Genomic DNA, 27,544 nt, shown 5'->3' on the forward strand with positions numbered 1-27,544 from the left:
CTTTTTACCATAAGTACAGAGGACTCACCAGCTAAATAAAAACTCCGTACCACGGAAACCAGACTGGCCTCCTCGTAGGCAGTGGCTCCATCCCCGTCCTCACGGTCTCAGGCTGCCTGAGCTGTTTCTAGAAGTTGACAAACATGGACCACTGATTTTCTCAATCATCATTTTTATTAATTGGCTTTATAGGCTAAAGTGCATAGTAAAGACAAAAAAGGAAATGCATACATAGGAAAAGGATATTTTTCTCACCAACATTAGAAAGACCTGAGATGCCTAAGTGTCTGTTCTAGGAACACTGGACTGAGGGAATATGTATGCAGGCAGCAGCAGGCCTGGGGGCTGGATTCTGGCATGGGTCTGGGGCCTGCAGAAGCTGCTGGCATGCTAACCCTGCCCAGGCAAAAGCTGTAGTAGTGTTGGGACAAAAGGTCACACTTCGGATAGGTGCTGCTGGTTTAGTTCCATTCAGGGAACCAGCACTGCTACTGAACTCCTGCAGGCAAAGAAACCACCATTCCAAAGTGCCAGTCACAGGAGAGGGTATGAGGGATCACTCCTTAGCCTGGGCCTGCTGCAGAGCCCCCAGCTGTGGGTAGTCGCACTTTCCCACTCTGTGAATATGTAACTGGGTCAGGGTTAGTCACGAAGTCTTTGTCTTATCACATGCCTCCGTCTCCGGGAGTGAGGATGCCCCAGGAGGAGAGTGGGAGGGATTTTTGTGCTCCTTGAAAGGATAAGCAGTTCATAAACAACTCCTCTGGGCCTCTGTTTATTGGAATTAAAGTTAGTCTACAAGTTAGGGCCTGGCAATCAGAATGAGTCTGCTTCACTTGAGTTCATACTCTGTGCCCCCGGAGCACTGCAGAAAAAATCTGAGTCAGGACCCAGAGGTACCAGTAGGTAGCCCTAGGTGGAAGCCCCAAACATGCTCCAGAGAGCCTGTCCACTAACTTGCAGGAGGAAAAAAGAAGGTATCTGTTAACTTTGCTCTCAGTTCTGGAGGTAAAGTGCTTATTCTAGCGCAGGGGAAATCTAGAAACAAACGTGGGCGATCCCTAAAAGTGGATCCTTAAATAGGTACTAAGACTAAAGGACAATAATAAAAAACAAACTTCGGTTCCTTCGTAAGGGAGCCGATCCCAGCCAGGTGGTGGCTATAGGCACAAGGCAGCGGTGCAGCATCTTCCTACATCATCCTCCGGATCTCCTCAAAGTTCATCAAGTTGTTGGCCGTGTCAGACCAGGCAGGGTGCTGGGCTCCATCCATCTCAGAAGCAAGCTGATTGCTCCTTTCCAGAGTATGATTTATGCCCCCGATCACCTCCTTGCAGTCAGGACATGTGCCCCTCTGCATGGCTCCCCCACAATCGCTAATCACGTAGACGTGACCATTGGGGCACTTGAACCAGTGGCCCCGAGGATAACCCATAGCATTGACTATCTGCACTCGTTCTTCCTCTGAGATGCCCAGGCCAGAGCAGGGAAGAATGGTTTTCAGAGCTTCCATCTTTTTCTGCACAAACTTTTCATCCTCCTGGGTGAACTTACATGTTCTCTCGAGGATCTTCCGGACACTGTAGACCTCTTCTGCTGTGCTACCTCTCAGCTTCCCCTCTGCTATCCTGCAGCGGGACAGGAGGTTCACCAGGTATGTGAGCCTCTGGATTTCACTTTGGAGGTCATCCAATTCCTGGCTGGTAAAGCTCAAACGCTTCTTGGCTAGCCAGTCATGGACCTGCTCTAGTCGACTCCTCACTCTCTCTTGTTCTAAGACATGCACCTTTTTCAGAGAGTCCGACAGGCCAGCCAAGCGGTCGTAGAAGCTGATGTAATTCTCAACAAGGCCCAGGTCCTTCACTGACAGATTCTTCTGGGCCAGCTTCTCCTTTAACATCAGAAAGTCTGTAGGAAGCAGCTGGTGGAGGAGGCTCTTGCTCTCCAGGAGGGCCCTAAGTCGTTCCTGGCTGGTTGCAATTTCCCCTGCTGAGCCCTGAATCTTTTCCTTGACGATTTCAATCTCTTCCAGCCGCCGTTTGATGCTGGTTCCATACCTCAGGTTTTTGCGGATAGGCACCTGGCAGATAGGGCACACTTTCAACTTGATGGCAACTTCATCATCTTGCTGCTCATTCATGTAGAAGTCCAGGGCTTGCACCTCAAAGATGTGGCTGCAGTCTTCTAGCTGCACAAAGCGGGCGTCAGGCTCATCTTCAAAGCCAAAGAAGATCTGGGTGACTTCTTCCTGGTGGCAGACACGGCACTTCTTGGGGCACGGTTCCCCACACAAACCGATGCAGGGGTGGCCACAGGCCAGCAGCTTAGTACAAGGCACGTAGCATGGGGGTCGGTCGCAGGGCTCAGAGCAGAGTTTGGTGCACTGGTAGTGCTGGCAGCGCCAGACACAGGGCTCTACGCAGGGGCTGCACAGTTCCCCACACTTCTTCTTGCACTGGCTGTGGACACAGCGGTTCTGACAGGTCCGTTGGCAGGGTGGGCACTCGCCGATGCACGGCTCCTGGCACTTGTGTGAGCAGATGAGCAGGCGCTTGCAGGGCTGCTGACAGCGCTCATGAAAGCGCCCTTCGAAGCAGCTGTGGCAGGTCCCAGGACAAGGATGCCCACAGTCCAAGATGGTGCCACACTTGGTGGTGCACTTGACTGGCAGGTCATACACGAGGTCTTCCACATTACCACATTTCACCTGCTGGCTGTGCCCACACTTGAGTTTCACGGTGACCATTTCTGAGCAAAACCGCACACAGTCTTCACCGCAGGGATGGCTACATCTGTGCCCACATTTCAGGACCTTGGGGCAAGGTTCTTGGCAGCAAAAATCTGACTCAGGCATGGAACAAGGAACCATTTGTTCGTGACCGCACCGAGGAATGATTTTGCGCACCTTCACCTGACAAGGCTGACACTCCTGGAAGCAAACAAGAGGGCACCGGTGCCCGTCTTGACAGATGACCTTCTGGCATGGCTTCATGCATTGGAACTCCTTGTGTGAGGAATCATAGGGGTGGCAGGCACGGGTGCAGACATGTCCACAGCCCAGCCGGAACTCACAGGGTAGGCTGCAGCCTCCTTCGGGCACTTTTTGGAAATCAGAAGCTTTGGATACTAAGGTGTGGGTGTCAGGATGGTTCTGGCAGCACAGCTGGAGTGTGCGACCTATTTGATTGTTCTCTCGAAGGGTATGGATGATCTTGCTCCACAAGGGCACCTTGGCTAGCATCTGCATGTTTCCGATGCAGTACATACCCTTCTTGGCACGGGACAAGGCCACACAGATGCGGTTGGGTATCTGGAGAAAACCCACCTTGCCCTCCTGGTTGCTCCGCACTAATGAGAGGAGAATGATGTCATTCTCTTCCCCTTGGTATTTGTCAACCACATGGACCTTGACGCCAGCAAATGTCTTGGCTGGCATGAGTTTGCGCAGGCAGAATAGCTGCCCCGTGTAGGTGGTGAGGATGGTGATCTGGGAGGGGAGGTACTCCTGGCACAGGAAGTACTTGCACAATTCTACCACAAAGCGAGCCTCATGCTGGTTCTGGTGGCTTTTGCCTTCTTGGATTTCCTGTTCAGGAAAGTTGTGTTCTACAAAGAAAAGGTTGGAAGCGACCCCCTAGAGAGGAAAAGAAATGGTATGTCAGAAGGTTCACTCATGCAGTTCTTCCTATTTTCAGATGTATTGGCCACTGACCCTATTCCGGGGAGAGACTTAGCGAGGCTTTTTGTATACTTTGTACCATAATCTTTAATTCTGGGGTCAGTCACTACTGTATGTTTTCTTTTGGGACCGTGGCAAGTAGGAAAATGGATACAGAATTTGTCTATTTTAACTTCTAATACATTGGATATTATAATTTCCAATAGCCATCCATAATCCAACTATTATGGTTCAGCAAACAGGCAGAAGTTATGATGATGTTGAGTGAGCAGCTAACTTACAAGCACTCCACTGTGCTGACTGCTTTTCACACATTATCTCCCTCAAGACAATAATGTAACGAGGCAGTACCCATTATTCTCACTGTACAGAAGATCAGGACATTCAGAATTGGCGTATCACTTGCTAAACAGTTACACAGCTGCAGAGCTGGGATTCAAAACCCACGTCTGTATCTCTCAACTTCTACACTATTTCTACTCTTAGTGACGAGCTTTTAAAAAAGTTGGCTCTAGATCCTTCTGAACACCCTTTTTCATCCTAAGGTAATACAGCCTCCTTGGTTGTTGATACATCACAGAAAGATCAAATAGGACAGACTCACCTTTATCTTCTCATATTTGAGAACAGAGGGATGATTCTCCAGATCCTGGTAAATGTAGGGGGTCAAAAGCCGGGCAATTTCAGGGCGCATGCGGTGCTGAAATAAGACATATAGGTCATGAGAAACATGGGCAGAAAGAGGGTGCCTGGCTGGCTCAAGTTGGTATAGTGTGTGACTCTTGATCTCAGGGTTGTGAGTTCAAGCCTCACATAGGGTGTAGAGCCTACTTAAAAAAGAAAAGAAAGAAACATGGGCAGAGAATAAAGGGACAGTTTTCTAAAGACTAGGTTGCTGGTGGAAAATCTGGTGGTAATGTGAAAGAATAAGGAGAAAAGAGCAGACTGTAAACAGCTCTTTCATCCAACACAAACTCAGCTCATCCTGTGGTATTTTAAAACAGAAAAGAAAAAAAGTCTAACAGTCATTGAATTACTAAGCCAGTTTTATTTTTTATTTAAAAAAATTTTTTTTTTAATGTTTTTATTAATTTTTGAAGGAGAGAGAGAGCATGAGTGGGGGAGGAGCAGAGAGGGAGATACAGAATCCGAAGCAGGCTCCAGGGTCTGAGCTGGCAGCACAGAGCCCAATGCGGGGTTCAAACTCATGAACTGAAATCATGACCTGAGCCGAAGTCGGACGCTTAACCAACTGAGCCATCCAGGTGCCCCTAAGCCAGTTTTATTTTTATGAGACCTTTCTTGCTGGCAGCTGGTAGGCTCCCAGGAAACTTCTCCTGAACATGTGGTAGGTAATAAGAGAGGTCCAGCTTCTTACCTGGTAATTTAGACGGACGAAGGGAATGTTTACTTTCACCAGTCGTTCAAAGAGGGACACCTCAAGGTTGAAATTCTTGGCTAGATCATACACATTGGCGCTGGGACGCAGCTGAGAAAACAAACATGTTTGAGGACTCTCTACTGACTTATTTTATCCATCCAATCATATACTCACTTAACCACCAACCTACCCATCAGATGTTTTTCAAGTGCCTTCTATATGCCAGGCACTGCTCTAGGTACTGACAGGCTAAGGATAAAGAGTGACAAGGACATGAAGGCAAGAAATAAGGGTGATGTGATGGAGTGCCCAGGAGTGGTGGTTCCTTAAATAGGCCTCCCTTAAGAGTGACACCTGAGTTGATGCCAGCATGGAGGAAGCTGCCTATCATTTGAAAAGCAAGGTATGAGGGAGCAGGAAGGAGGGCAGGTGGTGGGAACACAGTGAGCAAATGATGGTGATATGAGAAGTCAGAGAAACAGGCTCAACCTGAGAATATCTGCCTCTCTAGGCTACTTTAAGAAGCTTGATTTTTGTCTTAAGTCAATGGGAAACCACTGGAGGGTTTTAAGTTATAGAGTGTCATGATCTGACTTACTTTTTAAAAAAAATTCACTTTGGCCCCTTTACAAAGAATAGATTAGAGGACGGCAAAAATCGAAGTAGGGGAACAAGAAGGAGGCTGTTTTAATAGTCCACTTGAAAGGTCATTATGAAATGAATGATACTATCTCTCAAATATACCCGATATCTAAGAGCACCTGCTCTTAGATTGAATGTGGGAGGTGAGGGAAAGAATCACAGAGAGCTACTACTAAGTTTGAGGACTGGTGAAGCAGAGAGGCCAGCGTCTTCCGTCTGAGTGCAACCCTCCAAGAGCCCTCTCTCTTCATCTTCCAGGGGCACCTGCCCTACCTGCTGGTGGTCCCCAATCAGAATGAGGTGCTGGCAAGCTTTGCTCAATGTAGCAATGGTGTGGGCCTCAAGGACTTCAGCAGCCTCTTCCACAATGACAATCCGAGGCTCTACCTTCTGCAGGATCTGACGGTATTTGGCAGCACCTGGAGTCAAGAGAGAAGAGGCTCCTCTAAGCTGATGCACTGGAGGCTGGAATCTGAGTCTGTGAAAACTGAGTCCTCACATCCACCCAGGGCTGTGGTGGCCACTGAATGAGAGAATAAGTGCTAATGAGTGGTCTCCAGACCACCAACACCCATGTTGGTCATTGTCAGGTTATCGAATGCAGCAGGGACAAGTGGGTGCATTTCATCATGAGTTCCCTAAACATAACTCACTTTCAATAGTTTTTCATGGCCTTTCCTTCTAACCTCCTAAAGAAGCTTCTCTTTACCTATCCTAGATAATCTGGTAAGAGCTTGGCACCAGGAGTGAATGGCTGAATCTGGTAAACTTCCCCATGCTTTCTCACCTGTGGTTGTCATTCCTACAACCTGGGCATCTTTCAGGATGTGCAGGTCTTCCTGGAGCCTCAGCTCGGCCATTCTCTCTGCTGACGTGCGGTACTGGCGCTCATAGTTGAGGATCTTTCGGCGGGTGTCGGCCTGGTACATCTGTAGCCACAGCCTGGAGAATGTGAAGAACCAGAGAAAGAAGATGTGTACTCTTTAAGATGGTGGAGGAACCCCCTGCGGTGTGTATGAGGTGGAACCGAGACCCTTGAGGAGCTTACGGGCCACAGAGGGAGAGGAAGGAGAGACCTAGGTTTGCAGGGAACCAAGATTCCAAAATGCCCAACAAAAAGAAGTACAGAGATGTACATAGGTGGCTAGGAGCTAAGGAGGAGAGTAGAATAAAGAATACGGGTTAATTATTGAGAAGAGAGTTAAGGGACTTCAAAAGCTTCAAGAATTTCTCACAAATTCTCCTTGGCACATCTCTGAGTCCCCTTCCCTAATTCTCCAGTCTCGTTTTACAAGTAAAGCAGATCATGTCACTACTCTGCTACAGAATGTTCCAAGAGCTTTTCGGTACTTTTTGAAAAGTGGCTTTTGATAATCCCGGCTCCTCACCTTTGCCCCATGAGTCCCTGCAGTTAGGCCCCTCCCACCTCTCTGACCTCACTTTCCATTTCTCTGAGCCACAGCTATGCTGGCTGCCTTCTTTCAATTTCTCAAATAGACATACTCCTTTCCACATCAAGGCCTTTATGTACGTGGTCCCCATAATTTCATCTGCTCCCCATTCCCTGCTGGTCTTGTTAATGTCTACTAATCCTTCACATCTTGCCTTGTCACTTTCCTGGATACCTCAGACCAGCTCAAATCCCGTGTTCATATTCTTAGCACTCATTGTTCTTTTATTTCTTAGTGGTTATGCCCATTTGTTAACTTTTTATTTGTGGAATTAACTAATTTGTCTCCCTGGATAAACTCTAAGCTCCATTTAAAGGTAGAGCCAAGTGTCTATTTTATCCCATGTCTGCACCCCTAGCACTCAGTTCACTGGGGGTATGCAACCAATCATTAGTTAACACTGTTGGAGGTTGGGGTGGAGGGATGGGGGGTTATGTTGCAGGAACAGAAAAGGAACCCTTTGGGGTAATCACGTGCACTGGTTGGGGGTTGGGGGGAGGAGGCAATGGGCATAATACCTATATAGCTGCCAGCGAGAATTCAGGTCCAGCTGCCAAACATCTTGGATTTCACTGGCCTCAGCCTCAGTCATGGTGTTGAGTTTGCGAAGTTCAACCTTCACTTTCTTTTTCATTTTCTTTTTCTGGCTGCGCTGAGTCTGTGGACATCATTAACAGCCAGGGTTACCATCTGAGCAGAAATTGGCTCAGTTCTAAGACCAAAGTCGAGACCAGAGCACATTAAAAAGGGGCTGCCACCTCGGAAGAACTTCCTTGAATGTCTCAAACTCTTCCAACACATATCCATTGCAAAGTGGCTAAATGGGGGCTCTGGATCCAGTCTGCCTGGGTTCAAAGCCCCATCTACCTCTAGAGTAAGTTACTCAACTTTTATGTACCTCAGCATTGCCTGCTACAAAATGAGGAATAATAACAATACATCTTTGCAGGGTTGCTGACTTGACTAAAGGAATAAAAACATGAAAGCACTTAGAATAGTACTGACACTTGTTATCACTGAATGTCCTTTGACCACATTCTATTTCTCATTCCTAAAACATGTCATGAAAAGTAGTACAGGTAGGTCTTTCTTGTTAAACGCTGTACAGGGCCTGCTAAGACGGTCTTAATGCCATCATATCGCGACAGTACCTTTCACAAGAGGGTGAAAGGCACCATTTAGGAGAAAGTGCTCTCCCCTGGCTCTGTCACTAAGGACTGGCATGAAAGATGGATGTCACAATGTTATGAACCTCCCCTTAGTTCCAAACCAAACCAATCAACTCCCCCTGAGGCCACGTGGCAGAGAGATGCCCAACCCATAATTCCAAGTATTAGGATCAGATCTGAACTAGAAGATCAAGTTAAAAGCTAGCAGACCAGGGAAAACTGCATCCAAAGTTGACTTTGAAAGTCTCTTAAATCATGAGTTTAGAAAATGTTATTTTGAGTATCCAGTACTCTACCGTCATAGTAATGAATGGTAAATTTGGAGGACCACTTGGTTCTACCAAAGGAATGACCAGAGGGAAAGTCTGGGCATTCACATTATTCTGGCGTTAAGAGAAATATCAAATTCCAGGGTGAATAAAGGATGAGTACTCCCTCCAGCCTGTAAGGCTTGCTTCATTCTGCTTTACTTGAATTCTCTAAAATCTTAATGTATTTTTCATAGATTCATTCGTACTTGAGAAGATAATATCCATGAAAGCATCAAGCACTGAGAACTGTAAGTGTTTGATTTGACCCATATGTGGTGCATTTTCCTGAAAGTTCAAGAGAAGCCATTTGGCCACCTGCTTCCTGTTTTTCTAAGTGGGAATTTCTTGCCAGCACCCCTTTGAAGGGTCATAATTTTTATACTCTTGGGAACTGGACCCATCTTATACTACAGTTAGGTTGTAAAACGGGTCAATTAACTGTGAGGACAAGGTGAATACGCTGCTCTAACAGAAATGGGTGAAAATAAGGGGCTGCAGTTCTAGTCAGAACAGATGTTCTCAGGCCTGTTTCAGGAGAGTTTAACCCCCACCATCTGGCAGTAATAACTGAACTCCCATTTCCCATTCTGTCAGGGCTTCCAGAGGCCGTGAGGAAGTGAGCTTACCTCCCACTCTCCTCCAGTTTGCTCCTGACCAGCTGTTGTCCCGGGGCCATAGTTGTCGAGCCTCATGGCCAGAAGCACTTTAGCCAACTCCTGGACTGCCCCATTCTCTTCCTTCTTCCGCCGGCGAAGTCTAACCACCTCTTCCTCCTCAATCACCCGGTCTGCTTGAATTAGGTCAGCCTCCTCGGCAATCTCAATCAGCGAACCCTCCTCTTCTCCTTCTTCTTCCTCCTCCTCCCCTTCTGCCTGGGCTAAGAGGAAAGCAGGCAAGACAGGGGGTGAAACTCTTGAAGCCAAAGAATGGAAGGGGACACTTATAAGAACTTAGATGTATGAAAACATTCTGAAGGGGTTTAAGTGGTTACTTCTAGCAGGGGAAACTGGGAGAAATGAGTGTTAGGGGAGGGAGACTTAGGTTTCCTTATACACTTTTTTGTTATATTTTTAAATATCATATAAACATATCCCTTTTTAAGAAAAGTTTCACTTATGTCAAATACACAAAGGAAGATATATGATGTAAATGGGCAATTTAAAGGATAATAAAAATACATAAAATGAACATCCAGGGTTGCCTCGGTGGCTCAGTTGGTTAAGCACCCGACTTTGGTTCAGGTCATGATCTTGCAGTTTGTGGGTTTGAGCCCTGTGTTGGGCGCTGTGCTGACAGCTCAGAACCTGGAGCCTGCTTCAGATTCTGTGTCTCCTTCTCTCTGCCCCCACTCCCGCCCCCGCTCATGCCCTCTCTCTAAAATAAAAACATTAAGAAAAAAAAAAAAAAAATGAACAACTAGGTACGTCCCACCCAATTTAAGGAGAAAATCCCCAATTTCTTGAAGACACTTGTGGGCCTGTCTAACCTGAATTTTGTATTGCTCATTCCCTTCCCTAGCTTTTTGAAATAACCTTACTATATACATAATGCATACACATCTCTAAACAACACATCATCTAATTTTGGCTTTTTTTTTCATTTCTTGAGCTCTACATAAATGGAATATTATAATGTATTTTCCTACACCTTGCTTTTTCATTCAGCCTGTTTTTGAGATTCATATGTTGCCATATATGCTGTAATTCATTCCTTTTCACTGTTGTACAGTATTTCATGATCTGAATGGACAGTAACTGATCCATGTGCTGTACAAATATTGATGAATATTAGAGTTTTCTATTTTTCTATCATTTGAAAGTGGTGTACCAATTAATATCCCCACTAGCAGTGTATCATAGTTCCTACTGCTCCACCTTCTTGTCAATATAGCAAACTTGAAAATTTTTGGCAATCCGATGTGTAACAGCATCTCATTGTGGTTTTATTAGCTCTTTTCTAATGAGTACTTTCCATATGTTTATTGACCATTACAATTTCCTATTTTGTGATGTGCTTGTTAAGTGTCTTTTATTTACTTTACTATCAAGCTATTGTCTCTCTCTAATTGATTACAGCTCTTTATATATTCTAGGTATTACTTTCAAGTTTTAGTCTCCGGTCTTTACCACGTTCGACCTTAAGATGTGATTCTTGGTAGACATGCACTCTTACCTGTATTTTCAGGTCCTGCTGGAGCAACACTTTGGGTGAAGGAACCGACACCCAGGCCCAGCCACTCCAGCATCATGGAATGCTTCCAACCCTGGAAGCAAATCCATTCACTATCCTGAGGAAGGAATTAATTATCAGTCATGAGAATTCCATGACAACCAGTGTAAAGGAAAGGTTTCTGAGAAGGATCAAAAGTAGTTCTCTTAAATTTCAGAGGCTGCAAGCTGGCAACCCTTAGGCAACGGGATCATTAAATACGACTTGTAGAGAATTTTAAAAATAAAAATTTCTGCTCTTGACAAAATCAGGATCTATGGCAGCATTGAGCCTGCATCTGAGATGGCAACAAATGGCTAAGAGTGGGTTGCTACCATTTCTTTTCCAGTCTGCCAAGTCCTCTCTACTTTCCAATGTCTCACACCCAGCTTGCTTTAGTCATTTATAGATTGACTGACTGACCCCTTCAGGCTTCTGGGTAACCCTAGAAATCACCAACTCAATGATAACAGAGCTACCATTTCAATGGGTTCCTGGCCAACCACTTTACAGGAATTGTGTCAGTTACTACTTAGAACATCCTTTGAACGCAGGCATTATTACCCATTTGACTGTTGAGACACTGTTGAGAGACTGTTGACTGCTGAGGATCATACTGGCCATGGCACACAGTCTATGTGACCTTAGGTCACTAAGGTCACTAAGCCTGACATCCAGGCTCTCTATATGGGCTGGGTTGCCTTATGATTTTGCTTTATAGAACAATCTCTTATAGCACACTAATTAAGTGGTTTATAAATACTAACTTGTTTATCCAAATAATAGTCCTATACCAATTACATTGATCTATTACAAACTGCCATTTCTGCAAGTCAAATTTACAAATATTAGCAATTTCATATGGTTCAACTTAATGTTATTATTATCCCCACTCTATAAAACAGGAAGCAGGCACAGAACAATTAAGTAACTTGCCAAGTGCAAAATCAGAATTCACATCCAGCATGCTGACTCCAGAGTCTTGCTCTTGACTAGTATACTCAGCCACCTCTCCTCCTGAAAAGGGACTTCTCACATTATGGCAGCGTCAGATTATCCTAACAGCTAATGCTTCGCATTGTTGCTTCTGCTAGAGACTGCCTCCAAGTACTGAGGCAAGAGAAATGCTTACAGCCCCCAGGATGACCCCTACCTGTACTGGTCCATTCATCAGGCTTTTCCAATGCTGGGGGGAGATGTACTTCTCCAGGTGCTGTTCCCGTAGTACACCACGCATGGTACACTCCAGGGTCTGGGCCCCTTCATGCAGCTCTTGCTCTGACTCCTTCATTTGTGTCACAATCTGCCAAAAACAGAGGGAAAGAAATGGTAAGCAAGTGAGATCATCCCCTAAACTCAGTTTTTGCCATGAGGGAAAACAAAGCTAAAACAGGAACAGCAAGAAGAGAGAAGAAATAAATAGACCAGTCAAAAAAGTCTTAATTCAAATAATCTTAAAACTGAAGGGTTACTATCTAAAATGTCTAACAGACTCCTACCAACCAGTAAGAAAAAGGAACAAATAACACAACAGAAAAACAGGCTAAGGATACTGTTGTGGAGACTACTTCTCTTTTTCTTGGTAATAGGGACTCAGAGTTTTGCTTGGGTACACTGCTGCCCAGCTAGAAGATGACATTACGCTGGCCAATGGGCTGTAAATAGGGCTGTTGGTGGTTTGCGGGGGGAGTAGCCTTAAAAGGTCCTGGCAGGGGCTGGGAGGGGTGGTATGCTCCTTTCTGTCCTTTTTCCATCTTGATTTTGAGGGCAAAGGTCACACCATGGGATTAACAGATGGAATGCTGGAAGGAACCTGAGTCCTTCACCACTTTGTGGAGCACCTATTTCCTCTGGACTGCCTACCCAGAAAGCCACTGCTACCTAGTCTATTTCTACCATGAACTATCTCAGATATCCAAAGCTGGGACTCACACTCATGTAGGCCCTTCGGAGGTGCATGGGGAGGTTGCGACGGAATTCCCGCTTGTTCCTCAGCTCCCTCAGGGTGAACTGCTTCAGGATTTCACTGTTGCTCCTTCCACCTACCCGCACGATGCTGGTCTTTTGACACTTGTAGATGCCTATGGAGCAAAGTGGAGCATAGCAGAGGTGAGAGGAGCTACGCTGGATTCCCTCAGGTGAGTGCTGTATGTGTTTCGGATGTTATCTCAGCTGGTTCCTTAGGGAACAAACTGGTACCTACAGGAATCCACCCTATTAATGACCAAAAAGTCCTCAGAGATGATATGACCTGCTGAGCAGTAAAATGTGTACTTAAGAACATAGGCTTTATTTTTTTGAGAGAGTGAGCGAGAGCAAGCTGGGGAGAGGGACAGAAGGAGAGAGAAAGAATCTCAAGCAGGCCTCACATTCAGCACGGAGCCCAATGCAGGGCTCGATCTCACAACCGTGAGACCATGACCTGAGCTGAAATCAAGAGCTCAACCAATGGAACCACCCAGGCACTCCAGAACATAGGCTTTAGAATCAGATATCTGGGAACCCAAACCTTGACTTCACCACTATTGCTATGTAAACTGGGGCAAGTTTCTAAACTTGAGGCTTCAGTTCTTCATCTGTGATTTGAAAGTAAGCACTTAGTAAATGTTCTCTGTTATTCACTCTACAGGTATTTACCAACTGGTCACTATGTGCCAGGCATGTGCTAGGTTCTTAAGATATAGCAGGTAAAGCACAGACTCTATTCCTAATTTGTTCTCAGGTCTCACACTCTGGCACAGAAGATACACGTTAAACAATTTCTCATAATAGCAATAAGTACAGTAAGTACTGTAAGTACATGATGCTGTAAATATATAAGAGGGCAACTTATCTAGTTTGGGTGGAGTAATCTAATATTTAAACTGAGACTCCAAGAATAAAAAATATTTAATCTGGGTGAAAGGAAGATATGGAAAATAATATTCAAGGAAAAGGAAAAACATATATTTATTCATTCATTAATACAATTAGTATTTTTTTGAGTGCTAGAATCCATAAACATAGCCAGAAAGAGGACCAACCCACACAGTGTTTATGGTCTAGGGTAGAAACTCATACAATAAATTGTTACATTTGTATTAAGTCTCTGAAGAAAAAATACAAAAGGAGGCTTAACTTTGTCTGGGGGCAACTGGAAAAATACACCTTAAGAGAGATTTAAGGGGAGATCTAAAGAATGAGTTGGAGTCAACCAGGCTAGATGATAGATGAAGTCAAGATGCAAAGAGAAAAAGTGTCTTCTAGGGATGGGGGAACAGCATGGCCCAAGGGAGAAGCTGGAGGAATTCAAGGAACTGCAGACAATCAGTGTTGTTGGAGTTAGGAAGAACAAGGGAAGAGGAAGGAGATAAGGTTCAGAGTTGGCTGGAGCAGACCAGACAGAGCCTGCAGGTCATAGATAGGACTATGGGCTTAGTTCAAATAGCAATAAAATTTAAGCTACCGAAGTTGGTGATGGTTCAACTATAAATGTCTTGACAGAGAACAATTTTGCCTAGAATTACCTTCCAGAAACTGGTCCAAAGCATGATTAGTATAACATACAACCAAGATGGGGAATTTCTGGACGCTAATTTGCCAGACAGGCTCATTGGTTAGAAGTGCCTGAACGATTTTTAGACCAACGTAGGTTTTGCCTAAAAAAGAAAGAAAAAGGAGAGTTAAAAAAATAAAATAAAATAAAGACTTTCTAGAAGGAGTAATTAATTACTTACAGCAAATTATTATTAAAAAAAATTTGAAGTCATACACTGAGATGGTTTAAAAACCCAAGAAGCACAAATGAGTATTTTACGAAAAGTGTCCCTGCTCTTCTCCCAGTCATCCAGTTCCTCTCTGGGAAGCAAACCAGTATTACCAGTTTCTTGTGTAACTTTCCAGAGTTAGTCATTCTATGCAAATGCAAACAAAAAATGAATATAGTCTTTCTCTAGCCTTCCCTTTTTTTTTCAATGCAAATAGCTGCAGACTATTTTCACTACTCTACATCTTGCTTTTTCACCTAATGTACCTTGGAGATAGCTGTCAGCACATAAAAAGAATCCCTTCTGTTTTTTGCAGCTTTAAGATATTTTTTCACAACTGTAAGGTATTTTTTAGCCAGTTGTTTACTGGCTACTTGCTAACTTCATGTAGAAATGCTTTCAATATACCAGAGACTTGCCTTTGTGAAAGGAGGGAAAAACTCAGCGAAATCAACATTCAAGTTAGAGTTATGGGCTCATTAGTAAATGGCCAATTAATTAATTATGTCTACAAACAGCTAAATCCTTACACTGTGTCAGGCTGAGAAGTTAGCCACTGTTTTCAAAAAATCAAAGGTGAGTGAGGTAGCAATACAAGAAAATCAAAGATTTCAGTATAGCAAGATAAACAACAACAATTTCTTCCTTCCTTTTTTCCTTTCGTTTGGGCTTTTTTTTTTTTTTTTTAAATGAAGTAGGCTCCACACCCAACATGGGATTTGAACTCACGACCCTGAGAGCAAGAATCTTGTGCTCCACAGGGGTGCCTGGATGGCTTAGTCACCTTTTTCCCCTTCAAGTAAGTATTGAGTGCCTAACAGGTGTCAGGCACTGGGTTAGATGCAAGAAATACCATAGTGAGCATAACAACTATGGTTCTTATTTTCCTGGAACTTACAGACTTGTAGAAGAGAAAGATAATTAATCACAGAAACAAATGTAAAATCATAAATGTGGGAAATGAGAAATACCCAATACCAAAAAACCCATATAATTGGGATTCTGGCCTAGTCAGAGGTTAGAAGAGACTTCTCTGGGGAAGTGAAAACTGAGTTAAGAGTGGGCAAGAAGGAACAGGGATAGGGTTGGGAGGTTTCTGCCATATTCCAGGCTAAGGCTTGACTTCAGCAGGAGACGGGAGATAAATAGGCAGACAGGGGAGAAGTTTCAGAGGTAACATTGACTGGAACTTGATAATGGTTTGGCTAGGGTGGGGAACAGAAAAGGAAAATTAGGTTTCTAGTTGCAGGACTGGATGGATAAGGATACCTCAGAAGGAAAGAAAATCTTTATAATTTAATATTTACTTTGTCTCCTTCCTTCCCCTTAGAATAGATACTTTTTGGGATTCCCACCTCAAAAAGGACCCCCTTTACTACTTCCCCCTCATATTCACCAGTTCTTCCCTAGTAACCATTTATGTGTGTGGCTTAAGCTAGCCTGAAATTATTACTACACTTGGAACTAATGAGTCCTAATTCAAGTGATAACATTAAGGGAAATTAACTGCAACATGTAGATTTTGAATATACAAAAAGCTCCTCCAAAGCAGTAAGAAGTCATTCAAAAAGAACCCAATCCACAGAAGTAGTAATATAAATAGCCAATAAACTGACAAAAGGATATTTAATTTCATTCTTTTAAAAAAAATTTTTTTTTTTTTTTAAGAGAGAAAGAGCAAGAGACTGCGAGCGGGTCAGAGGGGCAGAGGGAGAGAGAAAGAATCTTAAGCAGGGCTTAAGGAGCTTGATGCAGGGCTCGATCACACGACCCTGGGATCATGACCTGAGCTGAAATGAAGAACTGGATGCTTAGAGCACCTGGGTGGCTCAGTTGGTTATGTAACTGACTTCGGCTCAGATCATGGTCTCACGGTTCATGAGTTTGAACTCCACGCTGGGCTCTGCGCTGACAGCTCAGAGCCTGGAGCCTGCAGCCCCCGCTTTGGATTCTGTGTCTCCCTCACTCTGTCTCTCTCAAAAGTAAATAAACGTTAAAAAGAAAAAAAAATGTTGGATGCTCAACTGACTGAGCCACCCAGGTGCCCTTTTAATCTCATTCTTTTTTTTTTTTTTTAATTTTTTTTTAACATTTATTTATTTTTGAGACAGAGAGAGACAGAGCATGAACAGGGGAGGGGCAGAGAGAGAGGGAGACACAGAATCTGAAACAGGCTCCAGGCTCTGAGCTGTCAGCACAGAGCCCGACGCAGGGCTCGAACTCACGGACCGGGAGATCATGACCTGAGCCGAAGTCTGATGCTTAACCGACCAAGCCACCCAGGCGCCCCTTAATCTCATTCTTAATGAAAAAAATACAAATTAACCACCGTGATATACATTTCCAGGGAGTGATTTGGCAATATCTATTAAAATTACACAATTATATATTCTTTGATCAGGTTAGGAAATTTCTCTTCTGCATATGTTTTGTTTGTATATGAAATGATTCACAAACAAGGCTATTCACTGAAATATTGTTTGTACTAATAAATCTTTCCACACGGGACTGGTTAAAGACATTATTCCACTGTATGGAATATTATGCAATCATAAACAAGAGTTACTACTTATGTACCAATATGAAAGGAACACCAAGATATTTTCTAAATGGACCAAGCAACATGTACAAGAGGATTTCTAGTGTAATGGGTTAAAAAAAAAAAGTAAGGGGTGGGGTGCCTGGCTAGCTCAGTCAGTGGAGCACACAACTCCTGGTCTTGGGGTTGTGGGTTCAAACAAGCCCGTGTTGGGTAGAGAGATTACTTAAAAATAAAATCTTAAAAAAAACAAAAAAACAAACAAACAAAAAGAGGGGTGCCTGGGTGGCTCAGATGGTTAAGTGTCTGACTTCAACTCAGGTCATGATCTCACAGTTCCTGAGTTCAAGCCCCACATTGGGTTCTCTGCTGTCAGCACAGAGCTCACTTCAGATCCTCTGTCCCTTGCTCTTCCCTGCCCTCCCCCGTTCTCTGTTAAAATAAACTTTAAAAAATTTACAATAAATAAATAGAAAGAAAGAAAATCATAAAGTACAATAAATATATTCAATTCAAGCATTTGCTTGAATATTTATAGAATACCTCTGGAAGGATCAACAGGAAGATAACATTGTTTTAGGGAAAGGAACTGAGTGGAATGGTGGGAAGAGAGATTTAAAAAAATTTTTTGAACCATTTTTACTAAAACATAAAAAATAATGGTTCAAAATTTTTAACCTCACAGATCAGCAAAACCTGCTGATCAGCAAAAAACATTGAGATAACACACAACAATACTGGAGAAGATATAAGGAAATGGGAACACTAGTTCATTCTTGGTGAGAGTGTAAACTGGTATATCCTTTTTTTCTTTTTCAAGCCTTGAAAGCATCTCTTTAATTATGCATATTTTTCCATTATACAGGTGTTTCTTATCAGAAAAAAGTTTCCATTCAGTTACATAACGTTTTTTTTTTTTAACGTTTATTTATTTTTGAGAGTGAGCCAGCAAATGGAGAAGAGGCAGAGAGAGAGGGAGACAGAATCTGAAGGAGGCTGTAGGCTCTGAGCAGTCAGCACAGAGCCCGACGCTGGGCTCGAACTCACAAACGTTAGATCCTGACCTGAGCCAAAGTCGGAAGCTTAATAACTGAGCCACTCAGGTGCCCCAGGTTATATAACTTTTTATTGTGAGTTGCTATTACTTTATCAGTGTTTTTTATTTTTCTAAAGATTTTTTTTTTTTAATTTTTTTTTTCAACGTTTTTTATTTATTTTTGGGACAGAGAGAGACAGAGCATGAGCGGGGGAGGGGCAGAGAGAGAGGGAGACACAGAATCGGAAACAGGCTCCAGGCTCCGAGCCATCAGCCCAGAGCCCGACGCGGGGCTCGAACTCACAGACCGCAAGATCGTGACCTGGCTGAAGTCGGACGCTTAACCGACTGCGCCACCCAGGCGCCCCTATTTTTCTAAAGATTTTAAGTAAACTCTACACCCAAGACGGGGCTCGAACTCAGAACCCTGAAATCAAGGGTCACGTGCTCTACTGACTGAGCCAGCCAGTCAATAGCCCTATTAGTGGTTTTTTAAAGACCTCTTTCCAGGGTTTTTTTGTTTTTTTGCGTGTGTGTATCCTTTATGGAGGATAATTTAGCAGTACACACTATAACTATTAATGTGAATTCCCACTTTAGGAAATAATAAGAATACCTAAAGATAAACACATACCAGATACATAGATATATAGATGATGGACACTTACCAAAGCACTCTATGTAATGACAAAACAAACAAACAAACAAAAAACATCATGGTACACTCACTCCTTACAGTGAATGCAGGCATAGTAAAAAGAGTGAGACACATTTCTAAATGTGACTGGAGTGTAATGAATGTAAAAAATGTCTGTAACGTGTTATAAAAATAACTGACCATTTATGTTATTGAAAGAAAACAAAAAGTATGAGTGCATGTATGTAAACATTAGAATACAGACACAGAGATAGATCAATGGTCACCTTTGAGAACATCTGGAAAGATACACATCAAACAACAGCAATTATCACCACAAAGTAGGATCAGAGTGGCATGTGGGGATGAGGGTGCAGAGAGGCATATTTCCGTGAGAAGTATGGTGTAGTAGTTACAAGAGGCAGGACTCTATAGAGTCAGTGCCTGAGTTCAAGTCCTAGGTCTATCACTTACCACCTTTACGAACTTCAACATATTATTCAACCTCTTTGTCTTAGTTTTTCATCTGTAAGATAGAACGGTTTCTACTTCACAGAGCTGTTGTGAGGATGCAATCAGTAGATACAACACTACTAGCAAGTAGTAAAATGCTACTTGGCACACAGGGCTAATATTATGTATTTGATATTATTTAATTTAAAGTACTATAAAATTAAATAAAAATTAACATAGCCTCTGATGAAGCAAAGGTCATGGATGCATCTTCCTAAATTTGACGCCTCAGCAGTCTTCTCTAACCTAGTGACTTTTCTTTTTTTTTTTTAAAAATTTTTTTTTTTTCAACGTTTTTTATTTATTTTTGGGACAGAGAGAGACAGAGCATGAACGGGGGAGGGGCAGAGAGAGAGGGAGACACAGAATCGGAAACAGGCTCCAGGCTCCGAGCCATCAGCCCAGAGCCTGACGCGGGGCTCGAACTCACGGACCGCGAGATCGTGACCTGGCTGAAGTCGGACACTTAACCGACTGCGCCACCCAGGCGCCCCTAACCTAGTGACTTTTATTACCATGCATACCAATGGCCGCCCACTGGAAAATCACCATGAACAGCTACTTTGTAAGTAGGTTTGATGCCCATTTCAGGAGAATGTTTCTAATCAAGACACTCAAGAAACCTAGAGACAAGCCTCCCTTGCCTATCTCATAGGGAAGAGGTCACGTGATCTGAAAAATTCTCTTACCTGTTCCGGGAGGTCCTTGAATAATAGCCAGTTCCCTTGTGAGAGCAAACTGCAAGGCTTCCATTTGGGAGTCATCCAGCTTCAGGGCTTCTTTTGAGGGCCACTGGCTAGGGTCTAAGACATTCACTCTGGGATACCTTAAGCCTTCGGCATTCCTCAGAGAATCCTCAGTGGCTGAGGGATTCTTCATTAAGGGAGTGAGATCATATCTGCCCCCCATTAGCAAGTACCTTGGCTCCCTCACGTAAGAGTCACATTCCACAATGTTCCTCTGGAAGGGGACATCCTCCTCCTGGACCTCCTGAAGTCCTTCCAGGACATGCCTATAGGCCTCGAAGTATGCAGTTGTCTCCACCATAAGGAAAGAGTCAGAGGGCTGGACCTCCGCTAGCAGCTGTTGGCTCTGCTCATTGAAAGAGAGCTGGACAATTCCTCGGCAGAGATCTTCCTGCTCCCGATTAGACACGGTGGCAAAAAGAAATGTTTCAAAGTTGTCCTTGGACATGCACACCAAAGATCCATAGAGCAACCGCTTGGAATTCTGCCAGCGAACAAACTTTAGTGGTTTTGTGTCAAACTGCACCTTGTAGACAATGCCTGATGAGGAACACACGGGGGTGATAATCCTGGTATCAAAGTAGATTCGAATGTCATCAAATTTTCTCTTCCTGAGGCCTTGGTCTTCAAAGCTTTGGAGAAGTTCCAAAATGCCTTCACGTAGGGGTCTAACAAAATCTTCTCTCAGGAGTCGGAAGTGGGTATCCAGATAGATAGCAGTGCTGTCGTATTTTCCGGTAATGATGTTGGGACGAAGGAATGGCCTCTCATCCAAGTGCACTTCATTGTAAGTAGGGTAAATGGGCATGGTCCTGTAGCTCTCAACATGGTCCTCTGCCTCAGGCTGCACTAGAGTGTAGGTATCCACTCTTAAAGTGCCCTCTCGCCTCTTTTCCTGCAGATGTTCGATGACGGTCTGCACCTTTTCCAGGTTCTTCTCTGTCTCCTCTTCTATGTCAACCCCAGAGGCTCTCAAAGCGTTAAGAGAAGCTGGCAGGAGGGAAATGAGCATGGAAGTTTCCTGCACAGAGCTGGCGGGGAAGACACTTACAAGGTCCTGGAGGAGAGAGATGATGTTGCTAATGTGTTCTGGATACTGGTTTCGAATGTCAGGGATGGGTTCAGTGACCATTCCTACCACATAAGTTGGTAGGCAGACTTTGAGGAATTTGGAGTTCTTCAGTATGCCCAGGACATGGAGAACACTCTGGCGGTCCATTTTGGAACTGCAAGCCTTCCTAAGAACCTGGCAGATGAGCTCAAGGAAGTTGGATTTCATAAAAGAATGAGACAGGAGCTCTTTCAGCCCTAAACTTGTGGCAAGAGTGATGACCACCTCAGAAGGGTCTTTCTGCAGAAGACTTTCTAGGAATTTGTAGCCCAGTTTCTTCACTTGCTGTGGCTGTTCTGCAGGTTTCTGGTGTGGGGTTCGCCACTGCTGGAAGTTTTCATCGGACCACGGTGGTCTGTGGTTCCTTCCCTCCTGGTTGCCATTTCTCCGCCTAGCATCATTTTCCTGACGTCTTTGGCCTCTAGGTTCATCATTAGTACGCCCCTCATGGTTTCTCCTTCCCTGATGTGGATTCCTGCCCATAGCCCCAAACCTTTCTTCTCTTTGCCTTACAGGAACAGCATGGTTGGTGGCCCTAGGCTGCCTTCCAGGCTGGTTAGCTCCTCCTCTGAGAGCATTCACTGGTGAGTTATTGGCCTGATTTCTAGCTCCTGGTGGTAATTCTCCATCCACAGGCCCTAAACGCAATGGGAATACTGGGTAAGCACAAAAGTCAAGGTACAAGGAAATCTAACAGAACAATAAGGGACATACTCTCATTTTCCAAAACAACAAAGGAACTTAGTAGGTTTTCTTTGCAGAGAAAAAAGACTTCCTATGAAATCATGTAATAAATGTAAAATAGATTACTGTGGCTGCAGCACATACTATGAAAACATTGTTTTTTCAAAGGGTGCAAAAGGGAAAAAGAATAAACATTTGTTGGGGCGCCTGGCTGGCTCAGTCAGAAGAGCATGCAACTCTTGGGGCGCCTGGGTGGCTCAGTCGGTTGAGCGGCTGCCTTCGGCTCAGGTCACGATCTCGCGGTTTGTGAGTTCGAGCCCCGCGTCGGGCTCTGTGCTGGCAACTCAGAGCCTGGAGCCTGCTTCCGATTCTGTGTCTTCCTCTCTCTCTGCCCCTCCCCTGCTTGCTCTCTGTCTCTCTCTCAAAAATAATAAACATTAAAAAATAAATAAATAAATAAATAAATAAATAAAGAAGAGCATGCAACTCTTGACCTTGGGGTTGTGAGTTCAAGCCTCACGGTGGGTATAGAGATTACTTAAATACATAAACTTATAAAAAAAAAAAAAAAAAAAAAAAACATTTGTTGAGTGCCTAATCCGTGTTAGAGGATAAATACTTGCAGTATCTCATTTAATCCTCATGAGCTGAGATTATTTCAGAGGGTCAAAAAGATCAGCTCATTGCTTCTGAGTCTTCTGCCAGTACCAAATAATAGCCAAAGCATGAATTTCAGAGCAAAACAGTCCTGATTCAAATCTTGTCCTTGCCACTTCCTCACTGTATAACCCTGAACAAGTCAAATACTTTCTTTAAGTCTAAGTATCTATGTAGGTGTAAAGACTAAACGTTTGTAAGATGCTTAATAGTATACCCAACATGTAAAAAGTTCTCATTAATGTTATTACTAGTTGCACTAGTAACACTTTTCCACTGGGAATACTCTATTGATTTCCAGGCCACTGGATCTGCCACTAAACAATTATGTTACAGGCAACACAGGCATCAAGTGGGATAAAATTACAGGAGAAATGCTTCTTGAAATTTGTTCAGCATCAGATGGCAAGGGGGAAGGTGGGGTTTCCTTTACCAAGATGTTTTTGAGCTAGTTAATACATTGAGAATGAAACTGAAAAAGGAAACTCAAATTTGTTTTAGGAAACTGAAAAATGAAACTCAAGTTTTTCTCCTTTCTGAAGCACAAGTTCATCCACATAGTATTATTTACTACCAGCCCTCAGATAAGAAGTTGTTGGGGGAAGGAGAAGATATACCAAGTCCACACATGAAAGCTAACATCACCCTGTGGATGAAGCTGAACTTGTCTTCCTTAATTTGCCACACCTTTCAGAAGTAAATCTGGCCAAATTAACCAAGAGCCCACTGTCTTTCACTTTCGTTTCCTATAAAATTGATGGAGCTGACCCAACTTGGCAGAATTACTTGGAGCTTTTAAATACAAACAAAATAAGATTGTGTACAATGATGTGAGAATAAAAATGTTATGAATGCACATCATATTCAAGATGACTGTACCATTTCATGACATTAGATGCTAAATCTATTTATGTGCACTTTTCCTTGTTTTGTACTTTGCAGAGAAAATTTTGAGGTGACAACATAAAGGAACATTTGGCAAAATATAAACCCTATATTACTGAAGTCTAAATTTTATAAGTGTTACCTTATTTACTTTTCAAACTCTCAAAATATCAAAATAAAGTCCTTCTAATATTTCAATCTGACCCAAAGACTTGATGGTTTTGAAGAATTAAAATTGGTATTGTTTCTCATTCTTTGAATAGTCACACAGCTCATAGAATAAAATTCTACAGTTCTTCCTCATTTATTCTACAGCTAAAACTCAGATAACATGTTGCAAACTTAGGGAAAAACAGGAACCCATTTGGTTTTGTTTGAAAGTTCTAAGCAAATAGAAAAATCAGAGCAGTAATGTTTTTCGAATGAGCTTTACTTTGGTGACTAGGATTCTAGACATATGCCATTAAATTAAATACATATCCATTAGCCATGTATGGTTATTAAGAATCTTAGACATGGTTAGCCTGAATTAAGATGTGTAACTTTGAACACTGAATCCAAAAATAGGGTAAACATCGCATTAAAGTTTCTTTATACTGATAACACCTTAAAATGATAATATCTGAAGAGCGCCTGGCTGGCTCAGTGAGAAGAACAGGCGACTCTTGATGTCGGGGAGGGGGGTGGGGGGGTGTCATCAGTTAGAGTCCCACCTTGGGTGTAGAAATTACCTAAAAATAAAATATTTAAAAAAATGATAATGTTTGAGTATTTAGGGAAGTAAAAATACTGAAATTATTAAAGTACTTGACAATAAAATGTTTGTATTCAGTTACTACAATAAATGACATTATTTGGATATACTCATTCAAACACATGTTAAACAAATTACTATTAAATTTTTAAAATGGATTTCATGTGTTTCTTTTTGCTTTTTTAAAAATGTTTATTTATTTATGTTTGAGAGAGCAATAGCATGAGTAGGGAAGGGGCAGAGAGGGGGGGAGACAGAGACTCCCAAGCAGGCTCCGTGATGTCAGCACAAGGCCAGATGCGGGGCTTGAACTCACAAACCACAGGATCATGATCCAAGCCAAAACCAAGAGTTGGGACACTTAACCAACTGAGCCACCCAGGCACCCCCATCTTTTTACTTTTTTAAATGATGCTACTAGAAAATGAAAAATTACATTTCTGGCTTGCATTATGTTTCTTTTGGGTAGTACTGCTCTAAAAATTATTTCCAATTCAGACACCTTATCACTGTCTTTGTTAATGTGAACTATACCCATTCATCAGCTCTTAAGAAAAGGAGAGGGTTGTCTATTTTTCAGTCATTCATGCTGTGGCTAAGGAATAAGCCATTCTTTACTTGAGAGAGGCTGTTAGTCTTAGGCGGGTCTGCTCATTCATAGGAATTCCATTTCCTTCCCATTAAGTAGAAAATCTTGCTCACCTCTGTGGTTAGTATAGGGATTTCTTGGCCTGGCCTCCAAACAAGGTCTTCTGTCCTCCATGTCTGAGTTACCTGAATTCCTCCACGCTCACGTTATTTTCGGTTATCTGGAAATCTGCACAGATTGAGAGAGATCAAGGCCCTTGAAACACAGCAGCTAGCAGAAAAATACCCAAAACAGCATCAAGCCAATCCTCCTGCTTCTACATCTTAACGATTTGTAAACTAAGAGTTAAACACAGATTTAATCGCAGGCACAAGTGTTCAACTCTGTGAATGCCCAGTATGATATAAAATGTTAAATTCACCATTTAGGTGATTTCAAATTCCTCCCTCCCTTTTATCCTTGCACTCGTTGGGGCAGAGGGAGTGTCATCAATTCCCATTCAGAACTACTGTTTGGTTTATGTCTTTAGCCAAGTTACTTAATCGGTTGCTAGGTTTCATTTTCCTCTCCCACGAAGCAGACAAATATTGTTGCCAGGGAAGAAAGAAGTACATTTTTGTTAATCCAAAAACCATGTATTCACCATGCCATCCAACAGTTATGTTATACAGAACTCTATAGCTTACAGTATTCTACAGTCTGTAAATAATTAGTGAGCAGTTATCCCTTATCCTATCGTTTGGAATGCAGCCAAACCGATTAAGCCCTCTGTTCTACTGAATCAAAGAGAAAAAACTACATATTTCAATAACCAGAGGCTTAGCATCTACAGAATGCTGTTTCCCCAGGACCAGCTAGAAATCTGCAGTTTCTTCCTTCTCCTTTCTTCTTAAAGATTTTTGACAGTGACCCTGTAAGAGGAAGAGGAAGCCCCTTTAAGGGAACTTCTCAATGCAACTCATACACATCATATGAGCTGAGGCTAGGGAATGAGTGGGTGACTCAGAGTCCCCAGCAAAGGGATTTTTGAGACTGTCCCTGTAACTGACTTCTAAAATATTCATAGTTGGAAACTGTGAATAGATTTGGCATTATATGAAGAGTAGCTTTTATCCTCTTCAGAAAAAGGAGTCCTTTTCCTTCCTGCCGGGAATATTTTGGGTGAATCTCTTCTCTCATCTTATCAAACCCAGCTCTCAAGTGCATTCAGTATTTTGGGGGTGTGTGTGTGTGTTTTAATTTAAAAAAAAAATTCGAGGAGAAAATGCCTTCTCCTCTGGTTAAAAAATACTAAAATAGAAACTCAAATTTTCTGAAAAGGGGTAAAAGAAATGGAAAAAAAGAAAAAGGGAGGAGCAGAGAGAACAGGAAATGCTATGAAAAAAAGCAGACTAAAGTGAGTTTCTTTGGGAATCAAGGCCTAAAAGGGCAGGAAGAAGAAAATCAGTGATGGTCAAGGTGGTAGAGGGGTCATATCAGAGAAGGGTAATGGGGGGGGGGGGTAGGAGGGGGGATGGAAGAGGCTGAAACCAGAGGCCGGAGGTGGGTTATCAGGGGGGGGTTCTCCAGGGTCCCGAGAGGATAGAAGGAGGGACGGAAGCGTCACCGGCATCCAGGAGCCCAGGAGTTTCTGATGGAGATATTATGGGGTCGGGGGGGGGGGGGGGGCAGGACCGGGAAGTGGCTAGGCTGGGGCAGAAATGGCAGGGAGGTAGGGGGGCTTCAACAAGGTCTGGCTGAGCCCCGCTGGGCGGGGGGGGGGGGGGAGGCCGGTGTTGGAAATGGGGATCAGGAGCCCAGGTGCTGAGGGTGAAGGAGGCGGTGGCAGGGGAGGACACAGGAAGACGAAGGGGGCGGCCGGGGCAGAAAATGAGGGCAGACACGGGGGTGGGAGGCGGAACTAGCTGATGGGGCCGGAGGCAGAGGTGACGACGGGGGCGCCGAGGCGGTGGCGGGGCTCTGAGGGGCGCACGTGGGGCTCTGAGGCGGGTGATGGGGCGGCATCCTGAGGGGGCGGCATCCTGAGGGGGCGGCGGGGATGCAGAGGCAGGTACGGGCACTGGGGGCTGAGGAGGCGGCGGGGACGCTGAGGCGGGCGCCGGGGCTCGTGGCGGCAGATGTAGTGGCGGGGCGGCGCGGGCGCCGGGGCTCGCGGCGGGCAGAAGCAGGTTCGGGGCCGGGGCGCGGGACGGGGGGGGGTCACTCACCCGGCTCCGGCGCTTCTTCTCGCAGCCACCGCCGCCGCCTCGGCTGGTGCTCGGACTCCGGCCCAGGCTGGTCCGCGGCCCCGCCTGGCGCCGCGCACTTTCGGTTTCCTTCCCCCCCCGCAGACACTGGGCGGGGCGAGGGGCCGAGAGGAGGGGAGGAGGAAGAGGGGAAACAGTGGAGTTGAGCGGGGGGGCGGGGGAAGGAGGAGGAGGAGGAGGAGGAAGAGGAGGAGGAGGAGGGGGCCTCTGGGCTGCGAACGAGGGGGCCGGACCCTGATGCTCTGCCGGCGCCTCCGCCCTCAGGCCCGGCAGGGGCGGGTGGACGGACTGGTGTCGCCTCAGCTCCCCACGGCGGCGGGGCCGGCGGGCTCGGGCGGGCGCGGCTGAGGGGAGGGGACTGAGGAGGGCGGGTTAACAGCGCCCAGGGCCGTCGCAGGCCTGAGCCCGCCCCGGAGGAGGGGGAACCCGCCGGGTGGCTTGGTGCGTGTGAAGCGCGACATGGCGGCGAGGCCGAGGAGCCCTTGTGGCCCGGAGTGTACCGGGAAGGGGGCGGGGCTAGGGCGGCCTTGACAACCATAAGATAGCCTTCGCCCCGGCGA

The 27,544-nt window shown here is 44.4% G+C and overlaps 1 protein-coding gene and 1 long non-coding RNA gene across 2 annotated transcripts; both read right to left on the bottom strand.

The window, feature by feature from the left end:
* Positions 1-155: 155 nt before the first annotated feature.
* On the bottom strand, positions 156-27,395 carry ZNFX1 (zinc finger NFX1-type containing 1). The gene is made up of 14 exons (XM_058685909.1): positions 26,946-27,395; positions 24,852-24,966; positions 20,002-21,807; positions 14,348-14,479; positions 12,774-12,922; positions 11,995-12,144; positions 10,806-10,920; positions 9,260-9,510; positions 7,672-7,811; positions 6,490-6,644; positions 5,976-6,121; positions 5,058-5,168; positions 4,284-4,379; positions 156-3,634 (listed from the first exon to the last, which is right to left on the bottom strand). The coding sequence occupies exons 2-14, from the start codon at positions 24,910-24,912 to the stop codon at positions 1,193-1,195; spliced, it is 5,754 nt and encodes a 1,917-aa protein (XP_058541892.1). The 5' UTR covers positions 24,913-24,966; positions 26,946-27,395; the 3' UTR covers positions 156-1,192.
* On the bottom strand, positions 18,531-19,992 carry LOC131485902 (uncharacterized). The gene is made up of 2 exons (XR_009249065.1): positions 19,811-19,992; positions 18,531-19,558 (listed from the first exon to the last, which is right to left on the bottom strand). It is a non-coding gene; the product is annotated as an uncharacterized LOC131485902 (long non-coding RNA).
* Positions 27,396-27,544: the final 149 nt, after the last annotated feature.

The sequence above is a fragment of the Neofelis nebulosa genome, chromosome 9 (assembly GCF_028018385.1).
Source record: "Neofelis nebulosa isolate mNeoNeb1 chromosome 9, mNeoNeb1.pri, whole genome shotgun sequence".
Lineage (NCBI taxonomy): Eukaryota > Metazoa > Chordata > Mammalia > Carnivora > Felidae > Neofelis > Neofelis nebulosa.

Coding starts and splice junctions, on each gene's coding strand:
- ZNFX1 (XM_058685909.1), bottom strand. CDS start 24,912: ATGGAGGACAGAAGACCTTGTTTGGAGGCCAGGCCAAGAAATCCCTAT. Junction 10,921..11,994: donor TGATGAATGGACCAGTACAG/GTAGGGGTCATC, acceptor TTCCTTCCTCAG/GATAGTGAATGGATTTGCTT. Junction 9,511..10,805: donor AGCAGGACCTGAAAATACAG/GTAAGAGTGCAT, acceptor CTTTCCTCTTAG/CCCAGGCAGAAGGGGAGGAG.